Source organism: Falco biarmicus, chromosome 3 (genome assembly GCF_023638135.1).
Source record: "Falco biarmicus isolate bFalBia1 chromosome 3, bFalBia1.pri, whole genome shotgun sequence".
NCBI lineage: Eukaryota > Metazoa > Chordata > Aves > Falconiformes > Falconidae > Falco > Falco biarmicus.
Window position 1 is genome coordinate 60,502,490 of NC_079290.1, and position 24,664 is coordinate 60,527,153.

Below are 24,664 nucleotides of genomic sequence, written 5' to 3' on the forward strand. Positions count from 1 at the left end.
CAAATATTTAAATAAAGAAATAAAATAAATTCCTTTTTAATTATGTCATACATGAATTCTAGGATTAAAACAAAATAACCTAGCATGTAACATATGAGAATGAACAAGCCTGTAAGGTTTTTAAATCTAATTGTCAGTAAACTCAGTATGCAAGTGAGACAGTTATTAGGCTGTGTGTGGCTTGAAGGCCAGGTCAGAATGTACCAGAAAATCTTTATGAACTTGGGGAAATTATTAATTTTGTCAGAAAATAAGGACATGCATAAAGCTTTTAAGGGATTTGGAAACCTTTTTATTTTCAAACAGAAGCAAAGAGCATTAAACATTCTAGAATGTAAGGTGAGTTTGATGGGATTACATATTCAGGGGAAGTTAGACTTAGTACATCAGCATTTAGCATATGATAAAACCATTACCTTTCCTAAGAATACTGGCATAGTTACTTGGGAAGCATGTAAATATTGCTACCCAGGTATCTAAGGGACGAGGAGGAGTTCAGATGCTTAGCATCTGGATGCTACTATAGTCAATAAGAGAAAGTTAAATGATTCAACTTAAGATAAGAGGATTAGTGACATGTCTGCTATAGCTTTTATTTCTGGGGTATGTGTTATAATAACTGAGTGATCCATAATCCCAAAGTTGCCATGTTAATCAAGACAAAATTGTTGCATGTATGTTTGTATTACATATGAACTAACCAGAATAACACATTTAGATGATGCCAGGAAGTACTAGCTTGTTATTGTTAGTACTGCTTGTCAGAAGCTCTGTCCATACATTTTTATAGCACAATTATTTTTCACTTGAGAATACAAATAAAGCTTTGAAGAGACAAGGAACATCTCTTCCATATCTTTGAACTTTAGCAAGTTTTGATTTCTTCATCACAGGATTCAAATAAACTTACATATTTTTCCATATGGAGAATTAAATGTTTTTCTTCTTTTATTTTGTTTTTTATTTATTTTATTGCAAAACTGGGTAGCTACAGAAAACAGTGGATATAGCCTGTTACACGAGAAGGAGATGGCTATAGAAGTTACAATGAGAGAACAGAAATACAGCTAGCGTAGGACAGCCAGCAAAGTATTCATTTGGTTACTTTGTCACTAGTGGCTCATGCCATTGGCACCTTCTCTGGTTGTCTGTCAGATCTATGACTTTTATTTCCTGGGGTGTTTTTTAACACCTGTTCTACACAAAACTCATTTTTATAGCGAAAAGTAAAGTATCAGATGATACCTGCAAACAGCATTTATGGCTGTCTGTGAAATGTATTAAAAAGCCTCTGACATCCCCTCATCATTTTCACAACCCCTTGTTACGCTGGAAAGACTGTGTGATCAAAAGGAAAGAAGTATCTTCCTCGGTTGCCACAACTGCAATAGACTATGAAAAATCCCTCACCCATCCCACATGGTTGGTCCTATGATAGCAACAGGAATTCATGTTTTTCTTCAGAGACATACTGTGTAGGGGTCAGTTAGGCAGGCTTTTTGACTTCAGGGCAGTACAGCGATGATGTTATCTGCAGTATCTGTGAGGAACCCAAAGATTTTTGTAAAGGAGATTTGCTGAAGCTGGACCAGACATGAAGAAGCAGGCAATGATGCACATTCTTCCCACACTTTTCTCCTACAAATTCCCAGACTGTGGAAAGGATCTACATGTAAAAGGACTTCTTTATGTGGAAACCATAAGGAAGTTGCTAACTGTAGTTACCACAAGCCCTACAACTATAATTGTTAAATAATATTACTTAGCATTTTTCTACTCAGTGCCTTTTCCTCCCTTCTTTCAGCACCAAAGTAATTACATACGAGGTCAAGAAATTAGTTTTGTCATTTAGCATTTCAGGATTTGGCATTAGCATTATATACATAACCAGCAGTGGGGAGGTCAGGGTTGGGATTTTCTTTTTTTCAGATGGGAAGTTGATAGTTCTTGCATAACAAAAATTTAAAAATTTGGCTGCATTCCTGTATATTGTTACCAATTTTGAAAGTTCCTCTTCAGAAAGATCATGATAATACAGGTCAGCTTTGAAGCCAACTCTACTTGCACTCATTTCCTCTACCCTCACCATCAATTCATCCTGGCCCTTACTGGTGCAGTTTATAAACAATGCATTATTAGTTCCTTTTTGTCCTTCCTTTTCATATAGAAATTACTTCCATTTACAGGATTACCTGCTGTTTGCCCTAAATATCTTGACAGCTATTCCTTGCTTCAGTACTCCTCTGCACCTTATAGCAAAGGGGACTTCTCCTTGTAGTTGCACTCAAATACCTACAATGTAGCTCTCCTGAAGTTATGGTATAGTTTAACATGCTGTAAAGGAAATTGTGCGATTTTGATTCTGAGAAGTCAGAATAGGCCAATTAGTGTTCTTAGTATTAGTGAATACATTATTATCACTGATTCAATAACTTAGTATATAAGGAATTCAAATTTGGGGGATAGCATTTAGCTTTCAGTGTTAACCTTACAAAAAGTAACTAAAGCAAAATCCACTCATTTGACACTATCCTCCAACAGATAAGGAGAATATCTAACATCTGTCAGCCAGAAGAAAAAGCTATGTATATATGAAGTACGATAGTCCTCATGATACCATTTCCATGTTTTCATAAATAAATACGGTTTAACAGTACAGTTGAAATCATGTAGAAAGTAAACAAAAAACTTATCACATACACAAGTGACTGTATGATGTTGAATGACAAATCCATGTTTGAGAAAGCCTGAAAGCGTTTGCAGTTCCCTTCACTATTTTGTAAGAGACTTTTCATGTAATAGGTTTAAATTGGCCATATTTGGTATTCACTTGACCCTCATCTATTTTGTTCTTTCTGCATTCTGATAAAATAGCATGCTTGGAATCATGATTAGGGTGTTCATTCTTTCAGATATTTTCTTAATTGTTGAAATAAGTCTGAGCTACTTACATTTAAATTAAAGTATTTCCACTTCTGATTTAGGGGAGCAGCCGCTACTTTACTGGATATTATTAAGACTGATTTCCACAGAACACCCTTTTTACTACCCATTGTTAATTACACATGCAGCTGGAAGAGAGAGTTCTGTATTGTATACTCTTCATTGATTAAATTCTTGGTATAAATCAGATACAACAAGATATGTCAAGTTTTTAGAATAACTGATCCTTAAGAATTGGGATATTTTTTTTTTTAAATAGTGGCAATCTTAAAGCTTAAATGATTTTTACCCTGCATACCTTAAGGTCTAGATGAGCAGCATATTTTATAACCATGTTAAAAACAGTCATAAAATAATCCCAATTGGTTTCTTCTCCCTTATGAGGTTAACAGCATAATAAAATATACAGATTTCTTCAGATGTGTATTCAGTACATAGCAAGATTTATTGCTGTGGTATGGGTCAGATTTTGTTCTGAGCCATTCCACCGTAAAAGTGGAAAAAATCAGCTGAAATCATTGAATTATTAAATCACAACCTCATTGAATTTTTTTTATGTCAAGGGATTTTCTCCAGATTTATACTATATTACTGAAAACACAGTCTGTTTATTAGCACAAAACGCAACGGCATGAATTTGAGGAGTGTTTTCCTGTTTATCTGGTTTGTTGTCCTTTACAATGCATTTGAGGTACAGCAACATGGGCTGGACAGTCATTCACATTCATTTTTCTCAATGCTGAACCGTGTAATGTTGATTTAGATGTGTTCTGACATGTTGAAACTTGAAGTGCTATTTTAGGTAATGGAGAACCCATGGTTTCCTAGTTGAGACTACAGTGCTGTCTGTAATAACAAAGCTATGTGTGCATATGTCTGTCTGCAGGTTGAATAGACCATTTTAGGAGTTTATTCTTCTCTTTATACTTCTAAACAGCGTTTACATCAGTGAGAGCTGTGGATAGTTATCCAGGGGAGAGCAAGCGTCTTTGTGGTGTAACGTCAAAACTGTATTACAATGCTGTTGCAAGGCCAAGTGACAAGGAAAGCAGAGTTAGAATGGATCTCCAAAGTGAAATTCTAAGCCTGTTTTTACATAATGGCCTCGGCGACTGTTTTACGGATTGTTCAAGGATTCTGGTCCTCTTGCTCAGCTAGGCACAATGCAAAGCAAGAGGAAATCTTCCTACTTTCTGCAGCAGTGGCTGAATGCATTTCAATGGGCTGAAGTGTCACTTGTGATTTATTACCCATTTTTGTTCTTTTATGTGTTATATTTGTCATTTTTGCCGTGACAGTTTCATCTATAAAACAGTATAGTTACAAGAAAATGTTAAGAGGATACAGGAGTGCCATGGGAGATACTGTTTCCTTTACTTCTTTTTTTCCCCTTTTTCACAGTCAAATGTCAGGTTTTCTGTTTTTAAGGCAGTGGAGCCAAAGCACCTGGGATTTTAAGCATAAGCACATTTTCTACAGACCATCTGAAGAAGAGCTGAAGTTAAACAATTAGTCAAAGAAGGCCTAAAAATAATGCCGATCACAATTCACAAATGCTGAAATAACCCATAATATAAATGCAAGGCCTTTTCAGCTGTAGACAATAGAGAACCTGAGCTGATTAGAAGTCAGTTACCAATGTGATTCTGTTAGCAATATTAAGTACTCCAGTTCATGTTTTACAATAATAAAAATTCCTACAAAGTTTTCTGAAAATGAATTAGCAGTCTTAGTTTGGAGCGTGTTCAAATCATTTCTAGAAAAGCCAGAGGTTCTGATCAGGGGTTCAGAACCTCCTCCCATTCAGTTCCTCTTACTCTGAACAGGTTGGGTTGGAGGCAGTAGGACCTTTGCAACTCTCCTGTGTAAATAGGAAAGTAGGGAGGATGAACTGCACAGGGTCATACCAGCAGTTCTGCTCCGGCTGTTGATGCTTGTGGTTGGCCAAGGAGATACGGGTTCATCAGCCACCCTGGCACTGTATCACCAGGTGTTACAGACCTGGGACAGAACAGCTGGAGAAGATCCCATGACCTAGAAGAAAATATTAAATCTTTCCCTACACATTAGGAAGGACAAGTAGCCTAATCAGGTGTGTTTTGCACGGTAGAAGTTTGTCTTTTAGTCAGAGGAGTTAAAAAGTTGGTTGCCACAAAGTTAATAGTTAGTCATTGCAGGAGATGCATTACATCCCTCAAGTACACAACTGATTTGGAAATTTGAGTGTTCCAGTCCACAGCTGAGAGAAGAATATGATTCCAAGTGTCGGCATCAAATATCTCTTTCATAAAGAGAGAGGAACAAAATTTGACTTAAACCACTAAAGAGGACTCTGTTCAGTTCATCCCAGCTTGAAAAAGAATCTATTTGCTCAGTAATGTGTAATCTTAATGTAAGGATATCTGTGATGCTGTTTGAAGTTTGACTGGGGGAGAGGCACAATGAGACCTTGATCTCATTACAGAGAATGGAAACATAAAACCCAGTTATGAAACTAACAATATGAATGAACTGACCAGAATAAATTCTTAAGAAACTGAAGGAGTCTCTGCCATCTGTGTAGCACCAGTCAGTGTCACATCTAATCCAAAATATTTCAACATCAGCAGTCTAAAGAGAAGCAGAAAATGTAAAGCAAAGCAAAAATACCAGTAGGTAATTTTTACAGCATGGTAGTACGTCGTATAGTGTGTTATTTCATTTCTGTATTTAAAAAAAAAAAAAAAAAAAGAAAAGCCTCTGATTTTTACATTCAAAGCAGAACATGTTTTGCATGTACCACAATGACAAATTAAGGAGAGGCAAGGGAAGAGAGAGAAACTCAGAGATATAATTAGTAACTAAAAAAACCTGTGAATTTCAATGTTTCCCATCTGTAGTTATTGACTGTATTCATAAAATGCTAAGCAATTAGAATTTTAATTTGAAAGAAAATGTGGGACCAGTTGTGGGTAAAAGAACCTGTAGTTCTTAGGAACTGCAGTTCTCTGGTGTTTGTAACAGTGGAAAGTTTAACAAATGTTAAATTCAGTATTACATGGATTACCTCTGTGTTAATGTATAAGTGAATGTTAAAATGTGTTATGGTTAAATAGAGTAGTACAGCAAAGAAGACAGTAGTACTGTCAAAAGACACAGAACATACTACCTTGGGCAAAATAGTGTTTCAGCAATTCACTCAGTTTAGATTCCTTGAAATAACTGAAATCTTAGTAAATATCTAAGCTGCGTTGGTCTACTTGGAGGCATAACTCAACACGTGCAAGCCATAACTGTAGTTATTGATGGCTTTTTAACACCTGCTTCTCCAGACATTATATTGAAATGTCTTTTTCTGCAGTAATGGTGTTTGACTGCAAGACCTAATGATTTTAGAGCTCTGGGAAAGGCATTCAAGTATATGTGTGTATTTTCATCTTTTTATTTCTCCAAAACTTTGAACTTTCATTTCCTTCTCTTTATCTGATTTTCCGTTATTGCTGACCACAAAGACTCCCATGCAAGTTAAAGCTGAGTCACAATCTTGCGTAGAAGGGAGTGGAAGTTGCCGTCTCACATAGTTTGAAGCTGACAAAAAGAGAAATACAGTACTTTCAGGTTCTGTTCGTCTTTTGAGTTCACATCAGAAGCACAAAAGGAAATGGGAAAAACGGTAACTTGTCATTGGTTAGAAGCAAAGTATTCATGATATCTTTTTGAAGCAAAATGGTTATATTTTGCACTTTCCAGTATGTTGTCACTGAATTTGACAGCTTCTGGTTATGAGTAAATGTGTCCATAATTAAAAGTGATATTAAAAGGACTGATGAGAAAAATGACCAAGGCATGCTTAATCAAATAGGACAGATGGGAGATTTTTGTGTAACCCCTAACAGCTACAGAAAATATATGAAAAATGAAATGTAAATCAGTGATAACCATTCATAGGAGCCCTTTTCTATTCTTGTCCCTGTACTAGAATCTTGGTTTATCTAACATTGCTTCAGTTCGGACAGGTTTTTTATTGGCAGTACTGTAAATGCTTCTGAAATATGAACAAACGAATTTCTGTGCTGTGTTGACCCAGAGACAGATTTAGAATTCTGTGGAATTATTTTTCTTTCTTGTCCTGATTCTCCTTTCAAGTTCCTCTAGCCAACCTTCCTGCCCCAAAACAGTGTTGACTGTGAAAATGCTTTTTTAAAAAAAATTGTCTTTTCCCTGATTTTTATAAATTTATCAAAAATATATTTTACCTTTCTGCATGCATCATTGCATGTATAATTCCATTTATCTTTGAGCAGAATGAGCTATGTTATGCTTTCCTCCAAGAAAATAGGTAGGTAGTGAGTAATGATAAGTAAAATCTGAGAGTATGATTGTTTTTAAAGGATTTCTGAAGAACCTTTCATAACGGATACATTGTAGAGGGAGGCTGGTAGTGGAAATCACCAGGAATGTCAGCCTCATCTCTTGAGCCAGTGGCATCATAAGCCAAAAAATGCATGGATATACAAACCTACCAGTGGGATTCCTATCCTATATTGTCCTTCTGTCCCTGCCCTCGCTTCATCCTGCTGGCAAAGTAACCAGGTCTTCACTGACTTTCCATTTTGAACTGTTCATTATTGTTCCTGTAGTGAAGTCCTCAGTGGCAGCAAGATCAGAAGATAGTACCTCACTCCACTACTTCATACCCATAGCTTCAGGTTACTCAGTTCCCATGGTGGATGTGTTCCCTTGCATTCACAGGTGGAAAATAAAACAGTTTTATTTGTCCATGCCAAGAGCATCTAGTTCTGTAGCTGTTTCACCCTCAGTAGGTCAGCTCCAGAAATATTACTCTGATCTGAGTTCACATCTTCCCTGCCTGGTGGAGGCCAGCTGAGTACTAGAAAACCACATTTTACCTAACCTAAAGAGGGCAGAGCCCTCTTCAGGCTTCAAATCCACACCTCTCCTGTTTGCAGAAGATAGTTGAAATAAACTTTCAGGGATGTCTGGTATTTGACGTTCTGCAGTATAGTTTCAGAAGCAGATCTGGTGTTGAAAGCATGAGAGACAAACAGATCTCCTTCAGCAATAGGTGAAATTCAAAATGTCCTTGGGGAGGGTCATGATAAATTGTCCTCTGCTTCTGTAGGAGTGGCTAAAAAGTGGTGCTGACTCGCTTAAAAATGCATTACGTATGGACAGGATCAGTCTGGACTGACTGCTTTAATTTTCTTAGAGCTAATGTGAGAGTCACTTTTTTATTCTGAGTACTGTTGGCTTGAGGATATGTAGAAAACCATAAAATCAAACGTTTTAAGGCTAACAGCTCCCCTTGTTGTACATTATACTTCTAGGACTTCTTGTTCACTGAAGTCAGATTTGTAAGATGCTGTTGCACTTCCAGTGGCTACAAGTCAGACCTCTTGCACACAATGTAAGCTGGTACCAGCCCTGCATTTCAAAATACTGAGACACCTACAGTCCCAGCCCTTGTTGGTACTTAGCTCTTAAACCTCCTCATCTTTATTCAGTATGAGACCTACATGTATACAGCTAGTTTGATGCAAGTATGTTCTCATTGCTCCTCAGTCAACCTTCTCGATTCGAAATTTACATTTCATGAAGTCATATTGACCTTTGTTGTGTTTGAGTAGTCAGAGGGCAGTTTGGTAAAGAAGCCTGATTTCTTCTTTCCATAGTAGTCGGGAGGATTTGATCTTTTATTTCAGTGGTGGGGTCTGTCTTTCAGATATGCTGCCCTGACCTTTCCCTTTGCTGATGCAGAGGTCTGTGGTGTGCACCATTATGGCTGCTTCTTTGGCCACACAGAGTGAGTACTTATAAATAAGTAACCAGACTTTTTTCTTCATAAAATAGCTAAAGTGCATGGGGGTACCCTTCAGGGCCATTTGACAGCTTAAGGGTCCAAAGGCTTTATATTTTTTCCTTAGGAAATTACTTATTTCCAAGAAGGAGATAAGAGCCTTCAGAGTCTTCAGAAAAATCCAGTCTAAGAGGCCTGGATTAAAATCCCATTAAAAAATAGATTGTGATGAGATCAAAGATATGTTTCAAACTGGGAACTTTATTTGTTTTAGGTATGTTTTGTAAAGAATGTTATTATTCCTGACAACCAGAAACACAGATGTTTAACAAAAAAAGTCTTTTTGCTCACATGCACCGACATGAATCATCCACCAGTGAGAGATGCAGTTCATTTAATAGTCAGTTAAATGAGTCATATTCATCAGTGAAGTAGTTCTTTGCATTTCTTTTCATGCAGTTTTGTTGCTTATATTTACATTTTTGTAAAGAATATCACAAACAAAATTAATAATTCATAATTATTGTTGCACAGTGGAGCCTTATTTTGATAGTCCCTTCTTAGCATAGGTCTTTTGACAAGGCTGTTTTTCCCTGCATTTAAAAAAAAAAAAAACAAAACCCACAAAAAACCAATTACCAAATCAGGATGGATGTCTTATGGAAGTACAGAAGTCTTTTTTAGGAAAGGAAGAGCTGTACACAGCAGTATGTATTGTACCAATGATCATAAATTAAAGAGAAGATACTCCTCTGCTGAAATATAAGTGCTATTTTCCCTCTGTCCAAGACATTAAAAAAATAGATTTAGTAAGTGCTAACACATCATCGGAGAGAAAATCAGGATACATCGATTTCAGAACTTAAACGGCTCCTGTGCTCAGCAAAACAGAAAGAAAACCTAATCCCTGCCCTGTGTAAAAAGCAGTTTATACATGAGCATTTCCAAAAGAAGCCAGGAACAGAAAAAGAAAAATACTGTAAAAAGAGAAGTAAAGCAGACCATACTCTGAGGAATTTATAAAACTAATATATTCAAAGCATGGAGTAGAGAGAGAAAACTGAAAAAAAAAATACTGATCAAAACCACCTTCTGTCACAAATTATACCCTGCCCAGCAACACCTCATAACTTCTACCATATGGACAAAAAAGCAGTGCAGTTTCAAAGGAGAACTAGGAACACGGATTTGAAAGCTAACAATGAGGAAGGGGAGGGAGAACGTTCTCCCTTAGCTGGAGTTCTACCAGCAGTAATAAAACAAAGACTTTGTTAGCAGAGTAGATGCTGGCTAGCAGATGAGGACTGAATGCCAGTCACTTACAGTATTAACAGACTAGCCAGGGTGGTAATTCATTTCATCTACAAATCTGTATGTGTTTTGGGTCTTCTCCAAGACAGTCACAAATCCTGACATCTGCACTGAACTTGAAGCTCAAATAAAAAGCATGTTGGACTGATTTGTCTTCTCATAACACTAGTAATGCTGCTACAGACTTAAAAATGAGGGTACTCTTTTTTGCATTCGTGGGGGAGATAAGGGTAGAAATGCTGAGGCAACTTCTGGAGGAAACTGGACATTTTTTACTACTGCCCCATTCAGATGTATTTTGCAGTTTGTGACACAGGATTGGAATTCCTAAATCATTTGACATTTACAAGAAGGACCTACCTCTGTGGAGCACCTCTTTTCATACCAGTAGAACAGGCATATTTGTTTCCTTTCTTATTTTGTCACAGTCAATTTTATCCCAGCCCTTTACTTTTGGCACCTCTGCTTTTTCTATCTCTATGTTTATGAACCTTTATGTCATTTTTTTTTTTCCTTTGGAACACCCTAACCTGCGTCTCATCCACAAAACCAGTACCCTGTCCCTCAAATCACTTCTGAAGATCTGTTTCTACTGTGTTATTAACTGGAAATGCTGAGTGATACCAGCTAGCTAAAAGAACGGGAAGGATGGAAGCGTTCATTGATTTGGGTATTGTAAATGCATTTTCTTAGGGGTATTTGCCTCCCTCTCCCACCTGCAGTTGCTACACCTGCCCGTTAAATCCTAGCTCAGCTACATAGTATGCTTTTAGTGGCAAAGATTGTTTAGCTGTGTGCTTGCACTTTTCTTAGCACAGTGGGGCTCCCAATCTGATTTAGAGCTTCTAGATCCTACTATCATACAACTAGTAGAGAGTAATGATGATAGTAGCCTTTGTAATCTGTGCTGTCCTTGGAGAGCATGGGCAGTCTTTGAAGCCAAGTTCTCTGATCTTTTCAGTCTGCTTACTTTGTGGCAGGAATTATAGGATCCTAGTGATAGTGAAGGGTGTTCCAAGGAAGCATCACACCTCTCTGCCTCTCTTCCGCCTTGTACCATTTTGGATGATTTCTTCCACAGAATCACAGTGCTACTCTCACACAGGGATAGAATGTTTCATTTTCCTGACTTGCTCTGTGCAATAAGTAGGTGCTGAGATGTGATAGCTGGATCACACTGCCTGCATAGAAAAATCATGGGATACTCACTAACACAACAAGTTAGTTAGTCTCAAGTTTGAATTGGAAACTAGGACAATCTGCACTAACTGTATTATTATTTTAAAGGCTTGTAAAGTTAGCCATCCATCACTGGACACTTGTGAACTTCTGGAGGAAACTGGACATTTTTTACTACTGCCCCATTCAGATGTATTTTGCAGTTTGTGACACAGGATTGGAATTCCTAAATCATTTGACATTTACAAGAAGGACCTACCTCTGTGGAGCACCTCTTTTCATACCAGTAGAACAGGCATATTTGTTTCCTTTCTTGTTTTGTCACAGTCAGTTTTATCCCAGTTAGAAAGGCTTGTGAGTGACTTATCAAGCGAGTACCTTTTAAGAGCTTTAAACTGCAGAATGCAAGTAAAAAAGGCATCAGCTATGGCCATCCTTGAGTGGAAGAAATAAAATTGGACCAGTTGAATTAATTAAAGGAAGGAATTACTTGTTGGTTCAAATAGGAGAAGAAATGTCTTGATTTTTTAAGGGTTGCTTTAGACAAAACAATCTATAGCTGATCTTTACTACTAACAGCTTTAATCTTATTCTCTTTTTTCAAAGCATAACTAGAAACTCCTAGACTATTGAGCCAGGGTTATTTTATTAATCGTTCATTTCTATACAACGGTCAGTCATTTCTAACTACATTTTTTTTTGGAAGGGACTAATAAAGATTGAAAAGCAAGTCCAAACCTTGTTCATTTACAAAAAGAAAAGGAGGGAGAGTTTTTGCTCAGTTTGGTAGAGGTCCATTTCCTTTACTGAAGAACAATTTCATTGGTTTTGAAAAACAAAATACTTAAAAGAATGATATTTTGATTGGCTAGTTCTTTTAGTGGTTAGTCTTTGCTTCCATTTTAATAAGGAATATTTCTGCTTGAACTTCTCTATTTATAAACTACCTACAGGAGATTCTTGTTTAGGAATTTTGGGGGTTGGTCAATAACACAGCACTAGTGAGAAAGGAAAGGGAAATTTTCCACCCAAGGAAGTGGCAGAACCATTTTCCACATATCACAAATTATTCCTATAATTTTAATACCAGACCTGTATGTCTCTGATGAGAGCTAGAAATTCTTCAATGAAAGATATTTTTTTTGCCCAGTCTTCTAACCCGTGGTACAGAAATAGAAATTTCACTGCATGAAGTAATTTAAGAATTCATAGTATGGTAGACTCTAAATATTAGTGACTAGAATATAACTCAGTTCTCAATCTGAAGAGGAGATAAGATACCACGAAGCCGCTGAGTAATCACTAAACTTTAAAGAAGGAGATTCCAATATTAAGAAAAAGTTAATAGAATAGGTCTGAAAGTCAAAAATAAGTGAAATAAAATGTTTAGGTGCCTCATGGATACTACTTAAAAATATTATCACTGGATTTTGCAAAATACGGAACAAAATGTGACTCATAAATCAGGCCAGCTGAATGCCATTTTTTCTAATTGAAGAAAAAAAAGATGTTTCACATTTTAAATGCTGCTGTAGGGAAAGCCACAAAGAATTGGCAATAAATAAGTAAAAGGGAAATTGGAATCACTTAGATTAATTAGAAAAATAAACAACTAAGGGTGTGGAACCAAACAATGTTCCTGTCTTCCACCTTATTCAGTGCAGAAGCCTGTGGAAAAACTTTGCTGGGTTTTGTGGTACCTTGGGGTTTATCTATAAGTGTATCTCTTTTCAGTTCTGGCAGGAAGCACTCTAGTTTGTTCTCAGCAGGTTAGGACTTCCCAGAGTCATCACCGTAATCCTTTTTAAACTGGCTGGAAACATTTATCTGTAATTTCATTTTCTAAACATCTCCCTTAAGCTGTTTTGCACTCTCTGCTCTTCATTGACCTATTGCCTTTCTACAGCTGGACCACAGTATAGGTGTCAGTTTGGCCTTTATTATTCTAACTCTACTAGCCCAGACAGTCCTCAGCAAGAAAACAGAAGTGAGGTTATTGTGCAAAGTTTAAAGTCAGGCTTCTGTGAACAAAGGTAGAACCAAATGCTTAAAAGTAAAACAAATTAAAAAAAAACCAAACAAGTAAGTCATTAGACCCAGTGTTGTGAGGAAAATGCAGTGAGCTTAGCTCAGCTGTTGTGAACAGTATGCAGTCTGTCATTAAAAACAGCTATTTTACTGGAGATACAGAACTCCACTAGTCTTGTAACTATGTATTTTTAAAGGCTCAAGGGTGATCAAGGAGATTAAAAATGACTATGTCAGAGAAACTGGTTGAAACGACAATAATAAATAGAATAAAATGCCAGAACTGTAATATAATGATACTATAGTGTATAGTTAACACAATTTCTGTGAAGAAAGATTATATTTCACTAAACTTTTTTAGTATGTGTCAGCGCAGCAGAGTAAGAGAGAAACCATGGCATCATTTTTTTAGACTTGCAATAATAATTTTCCAAATCTCTCTCAAAAACATACAAACAAAACTAAAAGCACAAATAGACATTGTGGTTTATCAAGTGGCAAAATGAATTTCAGACCTACTGCCCCTAGCTGCTTCAATTCTCTTACACGCAGTTCACCTTTCTCTCCATGGTGCCAGTGCAATTGCCTGTGAGGCTGTAGGTTAAAAGTCAGTTAAGAAGTAATTACGAGGTGAGTGACAAGTGTTATTCTGGATCAAAATTTACCTATCTGACAGAAACCAGAGAGGAGTAAACTGCCAGCGTTTATTGTAGCTAATGCACTTTAAGGTTTAATATTGTATGCTGTACATTACGTCTATTAAATATGTGGAAGAGTCAGAGTTGGTGCAGCAGCTCTTAACTGTGATGTCAGGTGATGTGGGTTAGCAGAATTCACACAGGACTGTGAAGAATTTCAGCAGGACAAAAGCAAAATGAAGTAGTACCACCTCTAATTTCAGTCTTGGTAAATGCTGTGTAGTGTTCAGCAGATGTAAATTTGAATGACTTTTAACTCATAAAGCGTTCAAAATTGAACACTGCACTGAAGAAAGAGATGCAGGGTTCACTGTAAACAATACACCAGTGACCTGTTCAGTGTCTATCTGATGCTGAAATAAAGTCAAACAGAATGCTGAGGGGGACAAAGAATGGGGTAGAACACAACTATTTTGAAAAACCCTGTTGTAGAAAAACTGAGGTATGTTAAAGGACTAAACAGTATCAAATAAAATTAAGAAAGTTGATCTAGAATTTCTAATACTAAAAGGCTCAAGGGATGCTCAAGAAAAGTGAAAGGTGGCAAATTTGGTTTGTTTATCCAAGCGGATTTTGGAACCCGCAGACATCAGGAAAGGAACAACATTCTGTCAGGGAATGAATGAAATGCTGAATGGAACCAAAGGAGAGTTGAGATAATGCTAATATTTGGGTTTTCATAATAATTAGTGATAGGAGTTTTAAAAACTCATGTGAAACATGATGTTTCCAGTTTAAAACAATCTCTGTTATGAGTCAGGCTGAGTCCATGGTGGGCAGTTTTACCCTGTTTTTAACTCGGGGTAGCATTACATGCGCTTTTCTTAGACAATGTGAGATGATCCCTCAACCGGATAATCAATAGATGATACAATATGGGAGTTTCAGTGTCCTGTTGGTAGGCTCTATATCTCTTCTTGTGTAGGCTTTCTTTGGAGAATTTGCAATAATGGTGGATTATTTCCCAGCTTGTACATGACTCACAAGAGGGTAATGCTTTGTGTCATTGAAAGCATTTCATGAAAGTTGTGCTCCATGATATGCAGAAAATGTGTGTGCTCTGAATATGATTTTGGTATTATCTTCTCTGCATAGTGTAAGTCTAACTAGTTCCACTGAAGTGAGCACCCTGTGCTGTCAGACATGACACTGAAATAAAACACATTGGATAGTTGAGAGTCCCGTGTGAAAATGTAACAAGGCTGGCTTTACTTACTTTTAACGTTTAGCATTCATGATCCCAAAACTAGCACTGGAAGCCTTAATAAAAGGAATGAAACCATAAGGCAGAATTTGATTTTAAGAAGACATTACCAATGAATATACCAGTAGAGTGAGGTAGCCTGAAGGAGATAATGAAGAATAGACCAGTCTTAGAAATTACTTCTAAAAAGATACTGCTTGTTCTTGACTTTACATTCTTCCCTGCTTGGGTTTTAGATTTAAAAGAGGACTGTGAAGTCCTTATCATGTCTTATCATTTGCATTATACTTTATTCACTGTTCCCTGTTTGCCAAGTTCAACTCAACAGCTGCCTTTTGCATAGAGATGCTCTAGATATCTTCTAAATATCTGCTATAGTTGTGAGCGTCATCCAGATTACAGCAATACAGGGTTTAACAAAATTATTTATATATGACACAAGGAAAATAACATTAGAACTGTTTATAACATAATTTTTTGCATCTGCATTGACGAAAATAGTCATATTCTCTTACCTTTACTCACATGAAGTAAGAATTTTACTAATTCAGAATTGTATTTTGTATTAGCAATAGATTGTATTGCTGTCGAACTAGTATTCTGGTGGGACTAGGCACAGAGACAGGCAGCAGGTCATCATCTCTCACTTACCACTCACAAAAAGTACCGTGGCCAGAATTTTCCGAAGAACTTGGTTCCTGCAGTTAGCTATCAATATATTTTAATTAAAGGCTCTCACCTTTTCTGATAGCAGTATGAATTGCCAGATTTTCCTGACGTTCCTCCTGGTAAGGAGTTTTGAAGATGTAGGCCAAAAGTGTGACTGTGGGCACTCAGAAGTACTCACCATCTTAGAATATCCTGGTTAAAACTGAGAAGAATTATTGGAAATGTTTGCATTGTACTTTTTAGAAAATATCTCTGCATGTAAATCAGTCAATAATTTGCTTTCTTTCTGAAAAAAGGAAGTAAAGAAACAAGTAAATTATAATTGGTGCTTTTAAAATCCTCTGTGAAACCCAGACAGTGAAATAAGAATGCAATCTTAAAATATTATATTTTGCTTAGTCTTTACTCTTCCTTCTCCCTTCCCAAAAAAGCTACAGCAGGAAGGTGATCCATAAATCCCTGTGTCCACTTTATGGCATGGTGTCTCAAATGATGAATGCTGTCATGTTTTGATTAAAAAAAAAAATGGAACTCCATAAAAAAAATAAAATCAGTTTAGTGAATTGAATGTTACTTCCTTAAGATTTTTCATCCTGAACTCCTTTAGTAGACGAAATGGATATTTCATCAGACATGGGTTTGACGTTCCATCACATTATTCAGTAAACAGTACAAACGATGTTATTTTTTTAAAATGGAGAAGCTGGAAGAGCTAAGACAGTAGCTGCTGTAAGGCACTGGTTATCTCATTTAAACAGATATTAAATGTAGGTGCCAGTGGTGTGATCATCAGCTGCTTCCCACTTTGTGAATAAATTGCTTAGAAGGAGTCTTTTTGCCTACCAGATGTGACCTAGATTTAGATTTCCAAAGGCAAAAAAAAAAAGGCTATTGTGTAAAAAACAATTGTGGGTAAAATGCGTGGTAAATGAGCTTATCTCACTTCTCCAGGTGTTTAAGCTAATATGTTATGGAATTACAGCTTCATTTATGAAAAATAATTGAGGAAAATGTTCCAGCAAATCAAATTTGGATAAAGGCTTAGGATAGTTATTGTGCTGTTAGCAAGTTTCTAAATGGCAGAAAGAAAAGGGAGCCAGCACAGATAATAAAAATACAGAAATTTGTGAATCTGTAAAGAGGCTCTTATAAAAGGGTCAGGGCTGGCAGTGTTACCCCGCCTGTGCTGTGGTCTTGCAAAATGTCACGGAAGAGTATGAAGAATTATATTCCTGTCAATGCATATGAAAGCACAATTTTTTTCTTAAAAGATCAAGCATTGATATCTGTTGGCCCTGGATAAGACTAATGGCATTGGTAGGTTAAATGTATAAACACCAAAAGAATAACATCCTTATTCTTTTTCTCTCTCCTCTCTTCCTTTTACTGATTCCATAGGGGCTGCCACTCGAAAACCAGACCCAGAGCCTGAGAAGCAGACCGACCATACTGTCAAAATTGCTGGAGTCATTGCAGGCATCTTGCTGTTTGTCATCATATTTCTGGGCGTCGTGCTGGTAATGAAGAAAAGGTGAGCAATTAGTAGATGTCTTCTACGTACGTATTCATATCACAGCACCTCCTACAGCCGTTCTCAGTTTGATACTGGCAAAAGATAATCAGCCATCTTCGTGGCCTTTTCCACAGAGTTTAGGAAATACTGCTCCCTCCCAGCCCCACAGCTTTGTTGTGTTTTTATAATACCACAGGAGCTATTTCATCCCACAGCATTTTCTATGAATTAATGTTTGTGGCTTTGTTGTAGAAGAAAAAACCCTCAAGGTTAATAATTGTAGCCCTTTATGCATTAGTACTGTATGATGGATTGTAACAATAGAACAGTATCTCTATTCTGAAAGTGTGAGTCTCCACTCTATTTAACAAATCAGCTGAAAGTTACATGTAGTTTCATTCCTGAGTGTAGAAGAAATCCTCAAACAGAAACTAGAGCTAAGTTAATTTGTGCTGAGAATGGGGTCTATATTGTTCTGCTTAAACTTCATTCCCTGAAAACAAATGAAAATGTTACAATGGTGTTGAATGTTTCCAAATGCTGGTTCAACACACACACACACACACACACACACACACACATTGAGATTGTTTTGCTTTGGATATAATTTGAAAACTTCTACAGCATTAGAAGCGTAAGGCTTTTAAACCTGGTTGCCTTTCTCAATGCTGCAAAAGGAAAAATGTTAAAGGGAAAAATATCTCATAGCTAGGGAGGTGGCATGTGTAATAAAAAAGTCTGTGTGATCGTAGAAGCTAAGTCCAGATCGGGAGAAATTAATTAGCAAATAGATTTAAGGTTTTAGGTTGTATCCTGAGCAATGTGAGATTTGCAGCTGTGGAGGTGGGGCTGGGAATGTGTGAGAGCTGTGCAAAGGGGCTGAGTCACAAATTCTCCTTCCATGCCTTCTTACTGTCCCATAACCCCTCACCTCCTTGCCATTCACCCTGTATCATCCCCTTTTCTCCCTTTGAGAACAATTTTGGCCTGATTTTGCTCATCCAAGCAGTATGCAATTTAATTGTATGTTAACTAGCTTGGCAGGTCTGAGATAGTCCAAACCACTGAGCTGCCTGAAATTCTTCCAGAATTTGAACGGGGGAGGTGCAGAGCTAAGGAGGCAGCTGTCTGACAGTGCCTCGGGGCAGGCAACAGAAGTAGCTGCTTTTCACTCTCCTTGAAGACAGAAACAGCGCCATGAGTTAGAAGGGCTCTATGCGGAGAAAGGTGAGCTGTGGCCAGGGCTGAGGGCTAGGTCACGGCAAGAGGTAGGTAGGTAAAGCAGTCAAAAGCTGCTGTACAGAAGAGATTGAAACTTAAGCCCCAGGGTAGGTCTGGCTGGGGCAATGAAATTGACCCAGTAATGAAATCTTCTCAATAAAGTAGGGTGTTAGCAGAGTTAAAATCTGTTCTGACTTTGCAGTACTTTTTTCTTCCCACTTCTGATTTCTTGCATCATTCATACCTTCAATTTTAACAGTTGAACTCCCAAACTCCTCCCTAGGGCCAGACACAGCACTTGGCGGGCAGGGAGGAAGGCTTCTCACATTGTCTGGCCAATCCTTCTTCACACAATTCCTGACTGGCATTCATCGCTCTCTCTTTTTTAGTTCTGAGCCTCTCCTTAAGCATTTGCACCAGAGAGAGAATATATTCACCCAAAGGAGACAAGTTCTTCTTAGTCTGGAAGGGAGAGCATTGCAAAATGATCCAAGTAGTTTGAAAGTAAATAAGGTGTCAGGGTCTCCAGCTAAATGGATGCTATACGAGCTCTTGATTCATTCTCTAGGGAAGAGCTCTTTGATAATCTAATTATTAGAGGCAGGAAGGCTCGAATCCGAAGCGTTTGCATGTTAATGCAGAAGGATACTTGATTCCTTCTGTCTACCACAGCACAGTAATTATTATTCATTGTAATTCTGTTGTTAGAAGAAAAGTGCATTATGTGAGCTTCTTTGGGGTTTGGAATAAATCTGCTTGTGACAGAGATGAAACTATTGAAAGTACAAGTCCAGGAACCCTGTTACAAAATACATACAATTTCATTGTTTAGTACAGAAAGATACCAATAACTTAAACATATTCCAGAATGATGCTGCAGCCTTGAACAAAACAAACTGAAATGAGTTGGAGTGAATATTAAAAAGTAAGAATGGTTTATCTGTGTAAAGGATGTGACTAGGTTTTAATGAGAGTTTCGGGAGGTAGGTATATTGTGTCCCAGACCTCTAAAGCAGATGCTGTAGCATAGAAGGTCTTGAATACAATTACACTCATGACTTAAGCAAAAGATGAACCAATTATTCAAAAGATTGTTATTGGTGCATTAATTCGCTATGCTGCTAAGAACTCCTATGGTTTCACCTTGGTTCAGTTACTACGTATACATTATGCATTGGAAGAAAATGTATAAATCATTCTGCAAGCTTAGCATAACTGTAGTGGTTTTCCAGTTTTATGATACTTTAGGTGCTACTTCGTGAAACAGTCTTATCAAGCTAGCATGTCATTTGACTACTACACTTGATCATTTTATTTCATTTACTTTATTGGGAGTTTTACTGGAGTAAAGATCTGAGTGAAAAATAAAATAGCACCTTATAATTCAGTGGCACCTTTGTGCTGAGAACCACTTCCCTCTCTGCACTGTTATGTGCACACTCTGGGTTGCAGTGCTAGGTTTCACTGTGCTGAGTCTACGTGCTCTGAAACTTAGCTTGCTTGGAGCTGGCTACAGCAATATCCCATTCACTCCCCACTCTCCCAAGGCATATTCCAAGGCATATACTGTCTGTTCATTCTTTCATGAAAATGGGTTCTTGGTGACTTGATCCCCAGATCTCACTGGTAGATAAGATTCACTGTGTCTCTGGGGCTTCACAGTGCTTAACGGACTAATTTCAAACCATTGCTTTCCATTGTCAAGAAATTTGGAAAGTGGTTTTACTGCATGTGATAACCATGACTTTGTCCAACATGTTCCTTTAATAGCCACCTCATTTCACCCAGCAACCATTCTTTGCTTGGTTGGTGCCAGGCACCACAGATTGTCACAGATCAGCCTCTTTGACTTTTAATTCAGTAGGCAAGTAGACAAGGCCAACATTCAAAGCAGTTTTTGGGGCAGCAGACATGCTTTGGATATGGCCACTATCAAAGCAGTAGGCAGAAAAGTTCCGCAAATATCAATAGTCATTAGGCATGATTATTAATTTCACTATATAGTGGTTGTCTGAAGTAGTTATGTTATAAACTGGGTCACAGAGACAATAGCCTAACTGTTCAGTGTATGGTTGGGGCAGGAACGTCATGGACACCAAAACATTTTCTATGTGGACACTCAGTCTTTGACTAAAGTAAACCAGATTTGTATGCTTGTCACCTGGGTCAGGGGAAGACTGTTAGTCCTTTCTTGTTTTTCTACCCACTTGGTTGTTCAGAGTTCTTTATCTGTTGTGCTGTATCTTTTCATTATCTATTCACAACATTGCTGCATAAAGATGTTATGTAAAGTAGATGAGGAACATGCAAGTTCTTCCTAATACCGATATGGTCATATCAATGTGATTATTCTTCTCTGTGAAGTCAGAATAATGCCATTAGGCTTTCCTCTGCTCAGCTTGCTCTGAATCTCTCACATAATTTTCCCACAAAGCCAGTGGAAATCAATACATGTGTTTCCACGATATTATTCCACAATGAAGTGGATTTTGAGTCTGATCCTGAATATTAAATCCCAGGCAAGACCCTTGATCTCTGCCAGTCTTTGACATACCTGCATAGGACTTTATAAAAATATTTTTAAAAAAAGAAAAAATGCAGCAAGTTCACCTTTTGGTCAACTTAAAGTAGAGCAGTGAAAAGGAGAGAACTGTACCCACAACCTTTGGAAAAGCAATGGCAATTAAATCAAGACTTGGAAAAATCAGAACCTTGCTGCTTTATTCTTTTCTCTTTTCCCCCTTTTTTGTGTTTGTGTTTGTTTTGTTTTCTTTTGTATTTTATTTCAGCTAAGTTTAAAACATATGCAGAAGTTGAGAAATTATATTTATTGGTCCAAGGTTTGCTTAAAACTTTATATGTCTTTGGGGCAGCTGTTTCTTTTGGGGCTACCATCTTGCTGCTGTAGTGGGAGTGCAGCAAGGATGCAGTTATTAAAATTTAATTACATTGGCTTCTGCTTCAGTTGTAGAATGGAGTTTTTCTGATCATTGCATTTCTCCATAAAAAAGGTTATTTTCTTTTGCCTATCTTTAGTTTCTGTTTTCAGCTGTCTCTATGCGTGAGCGTTCCAGTAGTTTCCAACATATGTAATTGTGGCATCTGTTCAACTTAGAGACCCTGGGTTTTGGCAGTGAAAAAGAAAGGCTTTTGCACTCGGTGGAGCTGGGCTGGGAATGCACTGGTCCCATTACCTGGTAGCAAATCAGGCTGTTCAGTTATACACCTTTGCCAACAATTTGCCAGTAGTTAGGATATAAATTGGGGAAAATAGAGCTGAAGGAAAACTGCATTTTTCTCCCAGTGCTACCCCTGAACCTTGTTTTTCCCTCTAGGCCAACTACAAAAGAGAGACGATGAAAGAAATCACTGTGGTAATGACACAGTTCCAGAAGTTTTCCGTTCTAGTAGGATAATCCTCCTGTGGCCAGCTGCATTGGTTTTGACGAATTTTATAGCAGGGCCTTATTCTACAAGTGATGTTTATGAAATTTATTTATGCCTTCACTCCTGAAGGATTTAAAAGTGCTTTATATTATCACTATACACAGAAACAGTTTATTGACATAAAATAACCTCTCTGGTGGGAAGTGACTGAAGAGCCATGCATAGAAGAAAATGTCGCCAAGGTTGGCAAAAACCTGTGGGTGACTCTCTTTAACAGGAAAAGACACTTCATACATAGAGTGTGTTTGTATACCTTTTGTAGGAAGTAAAACAGAACTTGTCTGTATTTCTTAAAAAAAGCTAAATCTTTTCAATTATGAATGCTGCTTTTGCAAGTTGCCTGAGGACTTGCAAGTCTAAAACAGTCTGTTTCTGTAGGGTTTTAATATATTCTTTTTACCTGTTTTTTTCCAGTGTCTGGTATTCTTGAGAATCAAAACCCACAGTGCTCTTTTTCAAGGACTTTCATATGGAAAATCTCACAACTGTAACAATATAAAAATAACTGGAGCTTGAGACTTAATTTTTCTCATCATACAAATTTTTAATGGGACATTTACACACATTAAAGCTCCTGGATTTTGAGCGTTTTTTTCAGAAGGAATAATTTATCTCTATAACATATTTGGCAGAATTCTGCATATAACTACCAGCAGTGCTTCACTGATTAATTGTATTTATTGTTGTTTCTCAAATTATTATACATCTTCTAGAAGTATGGGAACATTTGTACTACTTACATTAAGTCACTGTCATGACAACATATGGCAAGAAATAGGGTTGGCAGTGTCATGAGATTCTAGATGGAAGTGAGAGAATAAGTAATTCTGAAAAGAAGGGCAGGGGGAGATATCATTATGACTGAACCAGAAAAAAACCCTTGCTAATAGAGCAGGCAAGTTGATCTGCTTTGATAGGACCTGTTCCTATGCACCTTACTGAAGGCAGTGGAATGTGTGCTGGTGGAAGAAGTGTGTAACTGTTTTGCAGCTTTCCTCTCGCTCTATTCTTAGATATCTTTTAAAACTCAACATTAACAGGTGTACATTTGTGCAGATGTTCCACGTGATTAAATATTCAGTATCTAGCCTCTTGTGTTTGAACAACACTGTTTGCATCAGAAAAATGGGAATAAAAACTGGGAAATATTTCTAACGGCATCTTCACACAAAAGAAGATGAGAGAGAAAATTTGATGAAAGCCTAGTTTTCAAAGGGGTGCCTGAAGCATGTAGCTAGAGGCAAGTTAACGTTAGTTATAGTCCTTTGCAAGGCCTGTTTACATGTTTCCTCTGTAGTCAGAGAGCTATATGCATGTGCCGTAAAAATTACAAATGCCTACATGGTTCCTTTCAGTCTTTTATCTTACCAGCATGGGAATGCTACTTGACATTATGCTCAGAGATGTTTTAAGATGTCCAGCCTCTTTTTAATTCCGTCAACATATGGAAATAATTTAGGTTGGAGCTTGCCTATTTTGGAGAGTTGCATTCCTGCTTGCAGTGGGCTCATAACTGAGGGAGGGAGAGACGCAAAGCAAAAGAGCATAGCTGGAGGGTTTCTGTACTTCGTGCTCATGCAGAGCATGTCTGGGTGGAGGATCTGGCTGTGCAAGAGGTGATGCAGAAAAGACTGACTGGGTCCATATTTCTTAAGGTGACGGTGCTAGGTCTCCAACTTGTTCTTTGTGACATTCACGTGGGCAGAAATAACAGGAATACAGGATCAGTTCTTATTTTTTACTCTGCCATATGGGGAAATACCACCAAAATAATTTTAGCCAGCAATGATAGCGTTTTTGTTTGCGTGGCAAGTATTTTTTTCTTCAGAGTTTAATTGGTTATTAGAAAAGCTGTGATCATTGATTTTTCCCCTCTGGCAACAAGTTCTGCTTGTCAATGGCAGAACTGATTTCTTTAAGTAAAGAAAGGGATATTCAAAGATTCTACAGTACTGTGACAGGAAGATAAGCTACTTAATACATGTTCTGAAATTCTGCATTGTTAAACTTTAACATATGTTAGAAGTTCCATATCCTTATTCCTAATGCAGTTGACCTGTAATTGGAGGTGTTATATCACTTTAATTGGAAGTGTTTGTGTGTGTAGTATGTGCAGAAATAAATATACATTAACTATCTAACATTACATAGATAGTAGGTATACTTTAAGGGGATTTAACAGTTGGAGATGTATTATATATTGTATTGCTTAAAGTTTTATGGAGATTAGATATGTCATCTGTCTGTTCCAGACATGCATGATATGCCCAGATATGCATTCTTGCTACCTTTCATTTGTGTCACCAGTTCTGGTCTCAGTTTCATCTTGATTTTTCATACATTAATATTTGGCTTTTCTTTCCTTCCATTTCATCTTTTCCACCACTGCCTAATCCTTCCACCATCATGGCAGAAGAAGCTATCACTCCTACACTTACTACCTGTAAGTAACTTCTTTGTCATCAGAGACACACTTTCTGCCATGTTGTTCCATGCGTAACTAGTGAATGCTAATATTGGGAGCTCCTTTATAAAAACAAACTTTGTAAAATACAAAATATTTAGCATTATAGCTGTTTCTTATGCCTCATACTGTGCATTAGAGTCCTTTGAATAGTTATCTAATAAATTTTCTAATTTGAAAAGTAGGAGGT

At 37.4% G+C, this 24,664-nt stretch overlaps 1 protein-coding gene across 9 annotated transcripts in view; it reads left to right on the forward strand.

Annotated features, from left to right (window-relative positions):
* PTPRM (protein tyrosine phosphatase receptor type M) overlaps positions 1–24,664 on the forward strand; it is a 481,749-nt gene that overhangs the window by 306,405 nt on the left and 150,680 nt on the right. For 5 of the 9 annotated variants that reach the window (XM_056332149.1, XM_056332150.1, XM_056332153.1 and 2 more), the window contains one exon: positions 17,228–17,360. In XM_056332149.1, the coding sequence (XP_056188124.1) occupies positions 17,228–17,360 (133 nt within the window). Of the gene's footprint in view, positions 1–17,227; positions 17,361–24,423; positions 24,454–24,664 lie in introns of all 9 variants that reach the window. The other 4 variants (XM_056332147.1, XM_056332148.1, XM_056332152.1 and 1 more) reach the window with 1 other exon arrangement.